General features: G+C 41.4%; 1 protein-coding gene across 1 annotated transcript in view; it reads left to right on the top strand.

Moving 5' to 3' along the window:
- The window catches only part of GSTA4 (glutathione S-transferase alpha 4), a 60,777-nt gene that overhangs the window by 21,315 nt on the left and 25,974 nt on the right, over nt 1–13,488 (top strand). The window contains exons 9-13 of the mRNA XM_081140614.1: nt 3,427–3,533; nt 4,677–4,728; nt 7,515–7,647; nt 9,766–9,907; nt 11,838–11,969. Coding sequence (XP_080996740.1) covers nt 3,427–3,533; nt 4,677–4,728; nt 7,515–7,647; nt 9,766–9,907; nt 11,838–11,969 — 566 coding nt within the window. The remainder of the gene's footprint in view (nt 1–3,426; nt 3,534–4,676; nt 4,729–7,514; nt 7,648–9,765; nt 9,908–11,837; nt 11,970–13,488) is intronic.

The following is a 13,488-nucleotide window of genomic DNA, read 5'->3' as shown; positions in this document are numbered from 1 at the left end:
TGGGTGAAATCCAGAAAGCGCTGCTCCTTTGTTCCCTGCCTCTTTGTTTTCCACGGGAGGAATGAATGTTTCCATTGCACCTGCTCCTTTCAGCTTTGACCATGTACGTTTTTAACAATGAGAATAATTGGGTTTTCTATTTGGAGCATAAGCAAACTTGGTCTTCTGTATTACTAAGCTATCATTTATCCTAATCTTTGTTGACATTCATTAGAGGTCAAGTTTAAAGGACTAAAGGACTTGGTTTTGGCCCTAACCTATAATGCCATGGGCAGGGAGGAGTAGGGCTCAGAGAAACAAACATACTTATAGACAGGGTGGGACAAAAGTAGGTTTACAGTTGTGAGTATGCAAAACACAGAGTTTATTATTTCTTAATTATTGTATTATTTCCCATACGAACAACTGTAAACCTTGCCCACTCCGTACACCCATTCTTTAAGGTTTTGTTCAATTCCTGTAATACCATATTGTATTTTTATTAAACACCTATTTCATTTTTTTTTTTTTTAATCCTCACCAGAGGATATTTTTTCCTTTTATGATTTTTAGAGAGAGAGTGGGAGGGAGAAAAAGAGGGAGAGAGAGAAACATTGATGTGAGAGAGACACATCAATTGGCTGCTTTCTGCACGCACCCGACCAGAGCCGGGGATAGAACCTGCAACCCAGATATGTGCCCTTGACCAGGAATCAAACCCACAACCACCTTCGGTTTGTGGGCCAACGCTCTAACCACAGAGCAGCACCAGCCAGAGCAAACACCTGTTTCATTCTGACTGACTTCTTGTTAGTCTGGATGTTTCCATCACTAGATATAGGTTTGTAAGATTTTTGATGGCAGGAGCTACTTGTTATTTTTCTTGTATGCCTGGAGGGCCTAACCTAGTACTATATCCATAGCAGGAGTTCAATCAATGTTTGATGCTGAAGGAATGAAAGCTTGGACACAGACATTGAACAAGTTCAGGAACTGGTATATATCTCAAAGTGGCAGATGGAGGTGACAGCTGCCACGTGTCTGGGTTGGTTGTATAGGAGATGGAAGAACGACACCATCACCCCCGCCATCCAGGAGTTTCCCTCATTAGAATTTTGCATTGAAGAGTTCAGCTGGTTCTTGGGGTGTGAGATCATAAGAGGTATTGGGCCCCTTCTCCGTGCTCAGCCATTCTAGAAGGAACAGCCCTTACTGGGAGGGGTTGGACGTGGGGGCTGAAGTCCTGCCCAGCCTCTGACAACCTCCAGTTCAGTTCTCCTTCATCCCATTTATAAGGCCACAGAGCCAGCCTAGGCTGAGCCGTGAGGAATGGTGGTGGTTGGCCAGAGTCAGCTATTTATTTATGGGGCACACCTACATTTGTTGGGATTTTTTCAAGTAGTGGTGGCTGGTTATTAACAACTAGAGAAAAAAGTTTCCTTCTCTTGGACTAGGAAAGGAGGGTTGCCAGCTTTAGTCTTATTTATCTGAGGTGGGGTCTCCTTCATTCTAACCCTGGGCTTTTAGGGCTCCCTAGGCACCGTTTAAGGCTTGGAGGTGATGGCAGGGAGGGGAGTGATCCTGTCCCTTGTAATCCAGCTCTGAGTTCCAAAGTCACATCCTTCCATCTCCCATGTGCCCTGAGAATGTGAAGTGTGGGAAGCTGCGGGCACAAAGTTGTTACATAAAATTCTAAATTATGCTTTCATCTAACAGCGAACCACGAAAATGCTCATTCTGCTCAGTCACAAAATAAACGCAGAAGCCACACCAGATTTCACTTTTTAAACATCTTATATTACAATATGGAGTCAGATTCACACTAAGTTTTAGCTCCCTTTTACAAATATCAATTGCATTTGCATAAAACACTTATAAATCCCATGTAAAACTAATAGGCAAGCCTATCTTGTCATAAGAAATTCTAAGAAAATGCTAAATCCACGGGTAATTTGTTTAAAGAAGCAAGGACTTCCCTTGATACGGGTCAGTATTGTGGCATGTATTTCATCTATCACTTTTATTCAATCCTCGGTCCTCATAATAACCCTCTGAGATGGGCAGTACAACCAACACCCCATTGGAAGGATCAGGAGACTAAGGCTTAGAGAGGTGGGTAAGGCTGAACAACAGTGAGGACCCCAGTCAGTGGTCAGGCTCCCCTAAAGTCAGCCTCCCCATCCATGGGCTCGCCCTGTGCTCCCTGAGCACCCTCCCAGCCACGGTGCCTGGGGCATTGTGCCCGCAGTGGGTATTTTTGTTGTTTCCTTGAAGCACGTGGGGTCAGAGGGGCAAATGTGGGAAACTGAGACCCAACAATCCTCTAAGTTGGTACAGAGCTTTAGTATATTCAAAGCACTTTATTTCATCTCATTTGATCACCTCAATAATCCTGTAACATAAACAGGGGCCACTAGCATAATAGTCCCTGTGGCTCTGTGACAGTGAGGTAGAAAGTGCTATCAGGAACACTTGCATTATCCCCATGCCCTCCTTTAAAAGGTGGCAGGTCACCTAGTATAATTCTTCTCGATTATAGATGAGGTTTAGGGAGCTTACCCAGCTCCTTGCTGGCCAGGTAAGGATTAGAATCCTGGTCCTGTGTAGGTCTGCATTTGTGTTTGTCCCAGCATCAGGAAGGTCTGTGACAAAAATGAGAGTCCTCAGTTCCCACCGGACATTTCAGTTCAAACAAGCCCAGCTCCTTGCCACAATTAGAAAAGATTACCTTTTGCAAGATCATTCATGGAACCATCATATTAACTCCTGGTTCATTTCTTTTCTTTCTTTTTTTTTTTTTTTAAATGTTTTTATTGATTTCAGAGAGAGGAAGGGAAAGGGAGAGAGAGAGAAACATCAATGATGAGAGTCAGTGATCGGCTGCGTCCTGCACACCCCTGACTGGGGATTGAGCCTGCAACCCGGGCTTGTGCCCTGACTAGGAATTGAACTGAGATCTCCTGGATCCTAGGTTGATGCTCAACCGCTGAACCATGCCGGCTGGGCCTCTGGTTCCTTTCTTTCTAAAATACCAGAGGCAGTCTCTCAAATCTACAGGATACCTTGATACCTTGATATGTACAGTTTGTTCTTTCCTTTTCCTTAAATTGTGAGATAGAGCATGCATATATATATATAGGAGAGTGTAGTTACAAGACTAATTATAAAGGCTAATTACTAGTTCTATTTTAAGAAATAGAACATTATTAGCATCCCAGGATGTCCCATGGTCCCCCAATCACAACCTCCATCTCCCACTAGAGGTAAGCACCATCCTGCTTCTGGGATCATTATTTTCTGGCTTTTCTTCATAGTTTTACCTACTATGTATGCATCCCTATACAATAGTTTAATTTTGCCTGCTTTGGAATTGTTATAAACAGAAATACTCCATAGGGTGTGTGTTAGTTTGTTCTTTAAACGTATTTTTCTGATTTGGCCCTTCAGGAAACTCTGAGCCAGGCGTCATGGCAGCCAAACCCAAGCTCTGGTACTTTCGTGGCAGGGGCAGGATGGAGTCCATCCGCTGGCTGCTGGCTGCGGCTGGAGTGGAGGTTGGTTCCTGACTGGGGAAGGGAAGGAGGGTAATCTGGGTGAGGCTCAGTGAGCCTCCTCCCTCCAAATTTCAGGAAGGCGCCTTCAAGTCATACTGACTGTTCCTCTTTCCAACTGTCTTCCTTTGCAAGCGGTGCAGAAGGGATCATAGCCCTCTGTTTAAGCAGGGGTGGGAAGGCCCAACCCAAGGGACGTTTTCTGGAAGCTTTGTAGGGGCAGGAAAGATCTTGGTGGGTCATAAGATAAATGAGAGAAAGGAGACCCACGTCTGGGTCATTTCTATCACTGAGACCAGCTGATTTCAGGGGGCCGTTTCAGCTCTGCCTCAGCACCTCAGTCACGCCCTGCCCGTGGCTGCCGACTAGAGTCCTAGGCCCACTGCAGCCTGGTCTCCCCTTGAATCCTCTGAAGGGTCTGCCCCACGGGGGGCTTTTCTTAACTCTGAGTTCCCTCTCCACTGACTCCTCATAGATGTTCACAGTGGAGTTGTTTGGTTTCACACGGGTGTAGACTTCCTTTTCCCTATTTCAATGTCATCACCTTAGAACAAGGACTCCTGACCTTCCTTGTCTCTCTCTTTCCCCCTAACACTGTTACCATATCCTACCCCCATCTCAGGGTGTGGGGGACAAACAGATCGCTCTCTCCCACAAAAGCTTTAGAAACTCCATCAATAAATGATGACAGCTCCACCTGAGTAATGATCTTTGTACTTATTTCATTGAATATGTGAGTATCCAAGAGAAATTTGATGTGGAGGGAGAACAGCACAGAAGAGAGAGGAGAAAGGAAAGAGGCCACAGAAGAGGAGATATTGTTGGGGAAGTTGCAGAAAAAGACAAGAGTTTGAAGAGAAGGGAGAACTAGGTGAAGAAAAGGAAAAATATGACTAGCGGCTGTGAGATGTGCTTTCAGTAGGCCAAGAGCAAAAAGGGGTCCAGTCCCAGGCCGGACTAAGCAAATACACATAGAGTCTATGAGAATTTTCAGCTGTGTAGTAGTTGATAGCTTTGTGTTCCTCTCACATCTTTGCTTTCTGGAAGCCATTGGGCATTTTATACTGTGAGCATCTCTGTCTCTCTTTCTCTCTCTCTTTTTTTGAAGATCTTCAAATTATAGCAATGTCTCTGTCCTTTATCTAGTTTGAAGAAGAATTTCTGGAGACAAGAGAACAATATGAGAAGTTGCAGAAGGGTGAGTCCAGATTTGTTCAATCTCATCTTATTGGAAAAAAATAGAAAGTTGTTTCTAGAAGTATTCGCTTCATTCTAGAACACAGAACTCTAGAATGACAACTATTAGAAGAGGCACTCAGTGTGACTGCTAACATGGATTGCCTGTTCAATGTATCCCTGGCACAGAGCTATAGTTGTCATCTTGTGTTGTCTCTTTAGCCTTCATAAAAGCTTTTCAAGTAGGTTATGACCCAGAGCTCAGTTAGACAAGATAGCATGAGCATGGGTGACCAGTGTCAATTGGTTAAAATTCCCCATCCACTGAAGAATCCTTTAAGAATTCTTAAATAATGTACTGAAGGGAGGGAGAAGAAAAGAAGGGGAATTTGACCTAAGATATTCTCTAGTTCTCATGGTTCATATCCATTTGTTCTTGGTGGTTGTAACAGATTAATGGAAACCATTTTATCAGGTCACAATTTTAGAATCAAGACTATAGAAAAGATCCAAATTTGTTTAAGCTTGGATCCAAGAAGATGTCTTTAGTCCTTATAGTTCCCCAGAAGAATTTCTCACACTGAGAGAAAAGACTAGTACTTTCAAATTTCTAACAGCCATAATGTTATTTTTCTTATCTAAGGAGACCTGGGTATCCCATTGTTGCTGATAAACAATCATGAAACTGACAAATTATTTTTATTATTATTGTTGTTTTATTGATTTTCTTTTTAGAAAGAGGGGAAGGGAGAGGGAGAGAGAGAGAGAAACATTGATTGACTGCCTCCTGCACTTGCTCTACTGGGGATCCAGGCCAGACAAGGAATCAAACCAGCAATTCTTCGGTGCATAGAACTGATGCGCAACTAACTGAGCCACACTGGCCATGGTGACAAATTATTTTTTTAAGGAAAACATTCAACCAGTAGTCAGCAGAACTTCCATTTACAAGCTGTATGACTTTGGGCAAGTCCTTTAACTTCTCTGGGCGCTGTCTTTAAAAAAAAAATTTTAATTAAAGTATAGTTGACATAAGCACCCTCTTTATCATAAAATAAAATAATCTCTATGGTCATAGTTTGCAATGTGCTAGGTCTTATTGAGTAGGGAAGGCCCACTCACTCCTTTCCCAGTTCTTGTCCAGGAACTTTATTACCTGGAATGCCCCTGAAGCTCCTCTTCTTTATTTCTGCCCTGCTTTACCACGAACAAGGACAGTCAATGGTACATAGTAGAAATTAAATAAATAAATCAATGTATCTCCATAATCTCTTCCACGATCATTCTGGCAGGAGTGCTCGCTAAGAGTCCTTGAAATCCTCCAGCCCTCTTTGAGTCTGTGATGCTGCTATTGTGCTTGGGACACCCTCCTGGCCATTCCTGCTATTTGTGAACAGAGGGACAGCAGAAAGATCACTGGGCCGGGATCAGGAGGCCCACTTCTGCTGGCTCAGCTGGCTCCTTACTCTGTGAGTTTGGGCAAGTCACCTGTGCCTCACTTGGCCTCCACCCTGCCATTGTCTAAAATATGAATGGCTTGCACTGAATGATCTGAACCATCCTTTTCTGCCCTCTTGACATGAGATTTTAAATTTTTTTTTAATCCTTCAGAAGATGATCATCGGCTCCTGGTTCTAACGGACATTTGCATCATAAGCAGCAGAGCCCAGCTTTAGAAGCTCCTCCAACAAATGTAGAACTTTTAGGAAATTGAGGTTTTGCAATATTAATAACAGTATTGATATTTCTAAAGCCTGGCTACTAGCATGGTCTTATTCTTACTCAAAGGAACTCAGTAAGATGGGCAGGACAGATAGTGTTACAGATCAGAGAATAAGCTCAGAGAAGTTAGAGGCTTGTCTAGAGTCATCAGCTAGACAGGGACACCGGCTCCCGGAACAATGTTATAGGTTTCTGCACTAGTGTTCTCTCCACCATCTTCTACTGCCTCTCACTAAGTAAAATAGAGAAGGTAGTGAAATTGAGGAAATTATATGTGGCCTTTGCTAATGTACTAGTGAAGTCTGGTTCCTATTCACAGTCAAGTTCTTTAATCTCAGGAATGTACAGGTGTAAATAAAATTTAAAGGCTATTCATTTCTTAAAGACCCCATGCAAAGAGCACTATTTGTAGTACATCTTTAAATACATTATTTATTTAGGCAGTCACTCACAAAGAAGAAAATTAGATTTTACTAAACATCGACTATTGACAGTGTTCAGTGTTTTACTAATGTTACCACCTCATTTCATCCTTTCAAAATTCTGCTAGATAGATGTTATTATGTTTCATAGAAAAGGAATCTGAATCTCTAAGTCATTTGCTTAAAGTCATATGATTGGAAAGGGCTAAAGTTGACATTCAAACCTGGGTCTGCTGGGGTTCTTACTGTCACATCATCTTGACACTGTGTGGACCTAGAGAGATACCTGATGTACTTTGTTAAAGAATTCAGACTCTCAGACTGCACCCTTGAATTAGAATATCTGGGAGATGGGGTGAGAATTTTTAACAACCCACCTCCCCAAGGTGATTCTTATACACTAAACTTTGAGAACCAGTCATAGTAAATGCAGAAAGTCCTAAATAATCATGACTAACCAACACACAAAAATGCATGAAACCATCAGGCAAATCTCAAATTATCCATTAAGGAACTGGTAGGCATTTCCTCTGACTGGGGTCTTTAGCTCACCACTTTGGATGAAAACTAAAAATCATTCAACGAAATTAGAAGTGGACACTTTTGCAGCCTTACCACAACCCTAGAAGGAGAGTATCTTAACCTTTCTTTGCTCAAACTACAGATGGATGCCTGCTTTTTGGCCAAGTGCCCCTGGTTGAAATTGATGGGATGATGCTGACACAGACCAGAGCCATCCTCAGCTACCTGGCTGCCAAGTACAACTTGTATGGGAAGGACCTGAAGGAGACACTCAGGTACCATAGGACTCATGCTTGCACTTGATTCTTAGCCAGGCTTTATAGGCACCAACTGAGACCTGGTTCAGGTGTAGCCTTTCAGCCTGGACTGAGGGGAGAAGGCAAGGGGAACTGAGGGGAGAAGCCAAGGGGAGAAGTATTCTTGCCACACCCAGCATAACTTATGCTTAACTCTGAATAAATACACTAGGCTTCTCCTTTTACTACTCATAGCAGTCCGCATTCAACATTCTCACACTCTCTCCCCACTTCTAACAAAATATCTTCTCATAAAATGACCTGGTAAACTATTCTACATGAAGGTGGAAACGAGTGACTTAGTAAACAAATATTGACCATTGTATCAATGATCTATTACCACAAATAATGCAGTGTAACACATCCTGAAGCCCAGTGATGTAAATCAGCAAGCATTTATTACTATTCCCCAGTCTATGAGTCATCTGGGTGGTCGGCATATCTGGGCCTAGCTTGGCTTATCTTGGCTGGACTCACTCGTATGTTTGTGGTCAACCAGTAGTCAGCCAGGAGACTCTGGTTTGGGGTGTTGGCTGACTATTGATTGGGAGGCAAATGGGCCATGTGTCTCCCATCCTCTCATCATGTACTTGTCTCATCGCAGCGAGGCAGGGTTCTGAGAGAGAGAGCGAAAGCACAGAAGGCCTCTTAAGTTCTAGGCTAGTATCTTACCAATTCCACTCCATTCTATCAGTCAAAGCAAGTCATGAAGGCAGCCCAGGAAACAGACCTCATTTATTGAGGGAAGAAACTGCCAAGTTTTATCACAAATATTGGAGGGTGAATATTTGTGGCTATTTGGATAATTGCTTTAATTTCACAGGAGATAAGTAGACTTAAGACAAAACAAACACAACTATAAAATTTTATCTGGATCTGGGGTCAAGGAGCATTTTCAGTGGTCCCTTATATCTTACCACCACAAGCATGGATAATGATGGGATGGTCAATAAACATAGAGATATGGTAGGAGAAAGGGCCCAACTCAATTGTTCAGAAAAAGGAGAGAGCATAACGTAGAAGTGAGCAAAGTTCATAAAAAGAAGCAGTTCACCCCAACTTTCCCATAGCTCCATCTTTAAAACTGACTTAGTCATTCTAACCTGCAATCCTGCGGGCATACGGCAAGAGAAGCAACTTCAAACGTATGAATAGAATCCTTTAATTACAATGTAAATAAGTACTAACACGCAAAAACAGTCTGTTTCTTGTTGTTTCGATGCATACTTTTAATTTTTTTTTAAATACCCACGTCTTTTTTCCAAAATATGTGTCCTAAGCTATAGATAGCATTGTTAATATTCTTTACTCCAGGTTAGGCATATACTATAATAGACTAAAGCAAGCAGGCTAGATGACAATCTAACATGGAAGAAAAAGGATTTGTAATTCAGATAGGACAATGAAAGTAAATTATTCTTTTATATACTTTAAAAGAAAGATAAAGGCCAAGGAGATCATTAAATTTGTTGGACAATTAGCAGATAGTGGGAGATACAGAGGCACACAACCCTTAATGAGTATGCAAACTGGTTGTAGAGATAACTAGCATAGCATGACTGTACCAATAGGCCAACAAATAATAGTAACATATCTACTATTATTAAATTTTAATAACCTTTCTAAAAAAGTGTCAATGACAGAAAATTTTTAAGGAGAATGAAATAAGCTGTTTGTCTGACCTGCCTAGGAAAGTAAACTTCTTTCTTGGTTGCCAGGTCAACAGAAGACCTGATAAATGATATATCTTCCAAGTGAAAAGGTCCTAGTACTAATTGTTTTTCACTTTCGGTAAACTTCATTCATTTCGGTCTTTAAACTCATAATAACGTATTTATTTACAGAAGATTTCAACTTAGCGGCACTCATTAATTCTTTTACACGTCCCTTTATTCAATAAACATTTGCAGAGACCCTACTATACCGTGGTGACTTGGCTGTTTCTGGTTTTAGAAATCGTTCCTGAGCATGGAAACTGAGGGAGGGGGAATCAAAAGTCATTTGCCCCAATTTCTATTTACTTTGTGGAAGTTGCAGATTAGGAAACTCATACCCGAGGCTTCCTTTGGGAATGAATCACACTGGTTTTTCTGGCAGGATCAACATGTACGTGGATGGCACTCTGGACCTCATGACGATGATGATGTCGATTGCTTTCAGGCCCCCAGAGGAACGAGAGGAGAACATAGCTTTAATCCTGACAAAAGCTAAGACCCGTTATTTCCCGGTCTTTGAAAAGGTAGGCTGCAGGGATCCAAGCCTAGCGGGCTCAGCGGCGCAGCGGGCAGGCGCCCAGATGCCCCTGCCACCTCTGCGCGCTCAGATCTTGCCAGGAGGGCAGCAGGCGCCAGAGCTGACATCTGTGGGGACCCTCCCATCCTCCTCTGATCCCAGAGCGGAAATGGGGAAGGGAAGGGCGAGACTGGGGGGGACGGCTGGGGCACAGCCCGTTCCTACTCCAGGACCATCACATTTCCAGTTGCTGATAAGAATATTTAAGAGTATCTGAAAAGACAGAAACCATGTTACAGCTTTCCTGCATTTGGACTAAAACTTTAATAAGGATTCCAATGTGTTGGGTTTTTTGTTTTTGTTTTTAATATATCTTTATTGATTTCAGAGAGAGGAAGGGAGGGGGAGAGAGAGAGAAACATCAATGATGAGAGAGTCATTGATCGGCTGCCTCCTGCACGCCCCCCCACTGGGGATCAAGCCCGAAACCTGGGCATGTGCCCGGACTGGAATCGAACCGCGATCTCCTGGATCCCAGGTGGATGCTCAACCGCCAGGCGTGTCAGATGTTTTTTAGGCTTAATACTGTAGGCTAATCATGCCTCAATCAAAGGACAAAGCCTCTTAAAATTACAACTTTTCTGAGGTCATTTTGGAGAAAATGCTAATTACAAATGTCTTCTCAGTATATCTGGTAAGGTTCCAAACTGAGAGGGCAGCCTGCCACATTTTAAAGATTTGTTAGCATAGAGTTCTATAAATAAAGGTTTGCAAATAACTCTATGGTATAATTCAGAATAATTCAGTCTTAGAAAAAGAATGATTTATTATTGACCAAACGATAATGAAGCGTTCTGCCAGAACCTCAGAGTACCAGATAAGCAAGTTCCTGTTGATTCGGGGACAATGCATAGTGATGTTGAAATGCCTCCCATTTAAAAAAAAGCTAGTTATGATTGTTTGAGTTATGGTGTTGTTAACTCAACTTTGGATTTTGAAAGCTGTGTGGCCTACTCCAGTACATCCCAAAATATTTAAAATAATCCATTTGCTCAAATCAGGATCAAACTCAAATTCACTCATTATAGTCAATTACATAGTATTTTAAGCCCCATTTAATTTCAAGTTCCCTCTTCTCGCTTTCTCTCCTCTTTTCTCTTGCATTTATCTTGCCAAGTTTCTCACAGTCTGGATTTTACTAACTACAACATACTCCTTTATTCCCTAGATTTGCTGTCAATTGGAAGTTAGAATTAGAAGCTTGATAGGTGCAGGTTTGATGTATTTTGGCCAGACCACTTCATCGGTGCTGTTGTGTGGCACATGCTATCTGGTTGTCACTGTTCTTACGACTAAATGTGATTTATGATCAATGCCTAGACCCACTGATTTATTAGTGGGCACAAATGTTGATATCCCAGTCCTGTCCGTCGCTCTCCATTTATTAGCTAGAATCCTTTCTATAAAATGACTCTTCCCCTCATAGTATATTTGGTTACTCTGGGATATGGGTTTTGTAGGAAAGTAGGATAGATGTTACTTTCTTTTTATTTACCAGGTTTGGGTTTCTGTATCCCACTGGGTCCTATTTGTACTTGTGGTCTAGTAGTGAGATTCTAGCTAATCATGACCTTTGTGTCTCCCTATACTGGTGGGTACGCTTTTACTTAACCAGCTCTAGTCTCATCACAGAGAGCTCCGTTCTGGCCCTTCACTGCCCAGGATGCCCTGATAATCACTGACAAATTTCTCGAAAGATGGTGGTGATTTGCAGCAGTGTATAAGGGTGTTGGTTTCATCCTGTCCTTGCCAGCATTCTTGAGAATTATCAAGAAAAACATTCTTCAGCAAATTTGATCTGTACATGCTTTGTAAGTGTTTAGCCAGGCATAGTAGTCTCTACTATTATTTGATATTTGTTGTTTTTCTTTCTGTAGATTTTGAAAGACCAAGGAGAGGATTTCCTCGTTGGCAACAAATTCAGCTGGGCAGACATACAATTGTTAGAAACTATTTTAATGGTGGAAGAACTGAATGCTTCTGTTCTTTCTGACTTCCCTCTGCTAAAGGTAGTGTGTTAACATCCACGCAAAACCCAGGGGGTGGAGGTCGGGGAATGAATAAAAACAGAGATTGAAACAAAATGTGCCTCCAGGTCAATCTCAAAGGAAACTTAAGAAGACTGTTTTAAAAAATCATTATTTTATTCATGTTCGTAATTTTCTCCTGCTCACACTATAGGATCGTTAGGAAATAAAATCTTACTAAGGGAGAAAGAATAGATTATTTTGATTTCTAGTATGAACATTTAGTGCGTTTTTCATTTTTGTAATGCTTTTTATTTTTTGGTTTGTTTGTTTGTTTGTTTAGTACTTTGAGTGGTTTTTTCCTGATGGAGCAAAGATGACAAGTCTGTCTTTGTTGTTTTCCTCCCAGCTCCTACCAAACGACTCTGCTCCCTGTTAGTCCCCTGGAAGCCAGGGCCCCCACACAGTCCCTCAGTTGCTCAGAGCTCCTGCTTTGGTGGCACTGCTTACCTCCGGTTGCATTGCCCCAGTCCTCTGACCTCTTTCTCTGAAAACTGCTACTGCCAGACCTTACCTGGCCTCTGTTCCATTTCCTTAGAAACATTCTATCTAATAGGTGACCATAGGTTTTATAAATTAGGAACAGCATTTTTCTTATTATAAAAGAAATGCAAGTTTATGTAACTACTTTAGAAAAAATCTAATTATCCAAATGCTACTGCATCAGACATCCTACTATTTTACATTTTTCTCCCCAAATAGGTTCATACTAAATATTTTTTGTGGCCTGCTTTTAACAGTTTTTCAATGATCATAAATATATTTACATGCCAACAAATATTCCTCTGCAATATCATTTTATTTTATTTTCATTAGGCAACAGAGTCACACCTCTTTGCAAAATCAGAACTATATAAAAAAGGAATAAATTAAGAAATCTCACTCCCATCACTGCCCTCCCACCTTCCCATTCCCATAATCGATTTTATTGATTTCCTGTGTACCCTTCCACTGTTCCTATTTATGCAGATACAAGTAAAAATGAGTAGTATATAGTTGTGGCTCCCCACTTTCCTTACACAAGGCCCTGGCCTTTGTTTTACCCTAAACAGTGCATTCTAGAGATTTTCTCCTTTGAACACAAGGACCCTCCTCTTTCCTTTTATATATATAACATCATTTTAAATTGCTGGCTTACATTTCTTGTAGAGGTGTACCATAATTCATAGAATCTTTTTTCCCCTTGGAAACATAGGTTATTTTTAATTTTTCACTGTGCTAACATAGCTATTCTGATAGCTATTTCTTTGCTAACACCCTTACTTATTCCTTTATAATAAATTCTTAGATCAGGAACTGATAGGTTAAAGTATTTTTTGAGTTTTTAACATGCACTGACTAATTGTGACAGTGATTTTTATTTATTAAGATAATTTAACGCACGCTATACACACCAGCCATTGTATTACCCTTCTGAGAAACATCAGATGCAGCACACTGGGCTCCATACGCTGCTGACTAAACACCCTCCTCGAATGACAAAGTTTTGATTTTTCTTGAA

This window comes from Miniopterus schreibersii (assembly GCF_964146895.1).
Source record: "Miniopterus schreibersii genome assembly, chromosome: 6".
NCBI classification, from domain to species: Eukaryota; Metazoa; Chordata; class Mammalia; order Chiroptera; family Miniopteridae; genus Miniopterus; species Miniopterus schreibersii.
This window is presented reverse-complemented; position numbering and strand designations above follow the sequence as displayed.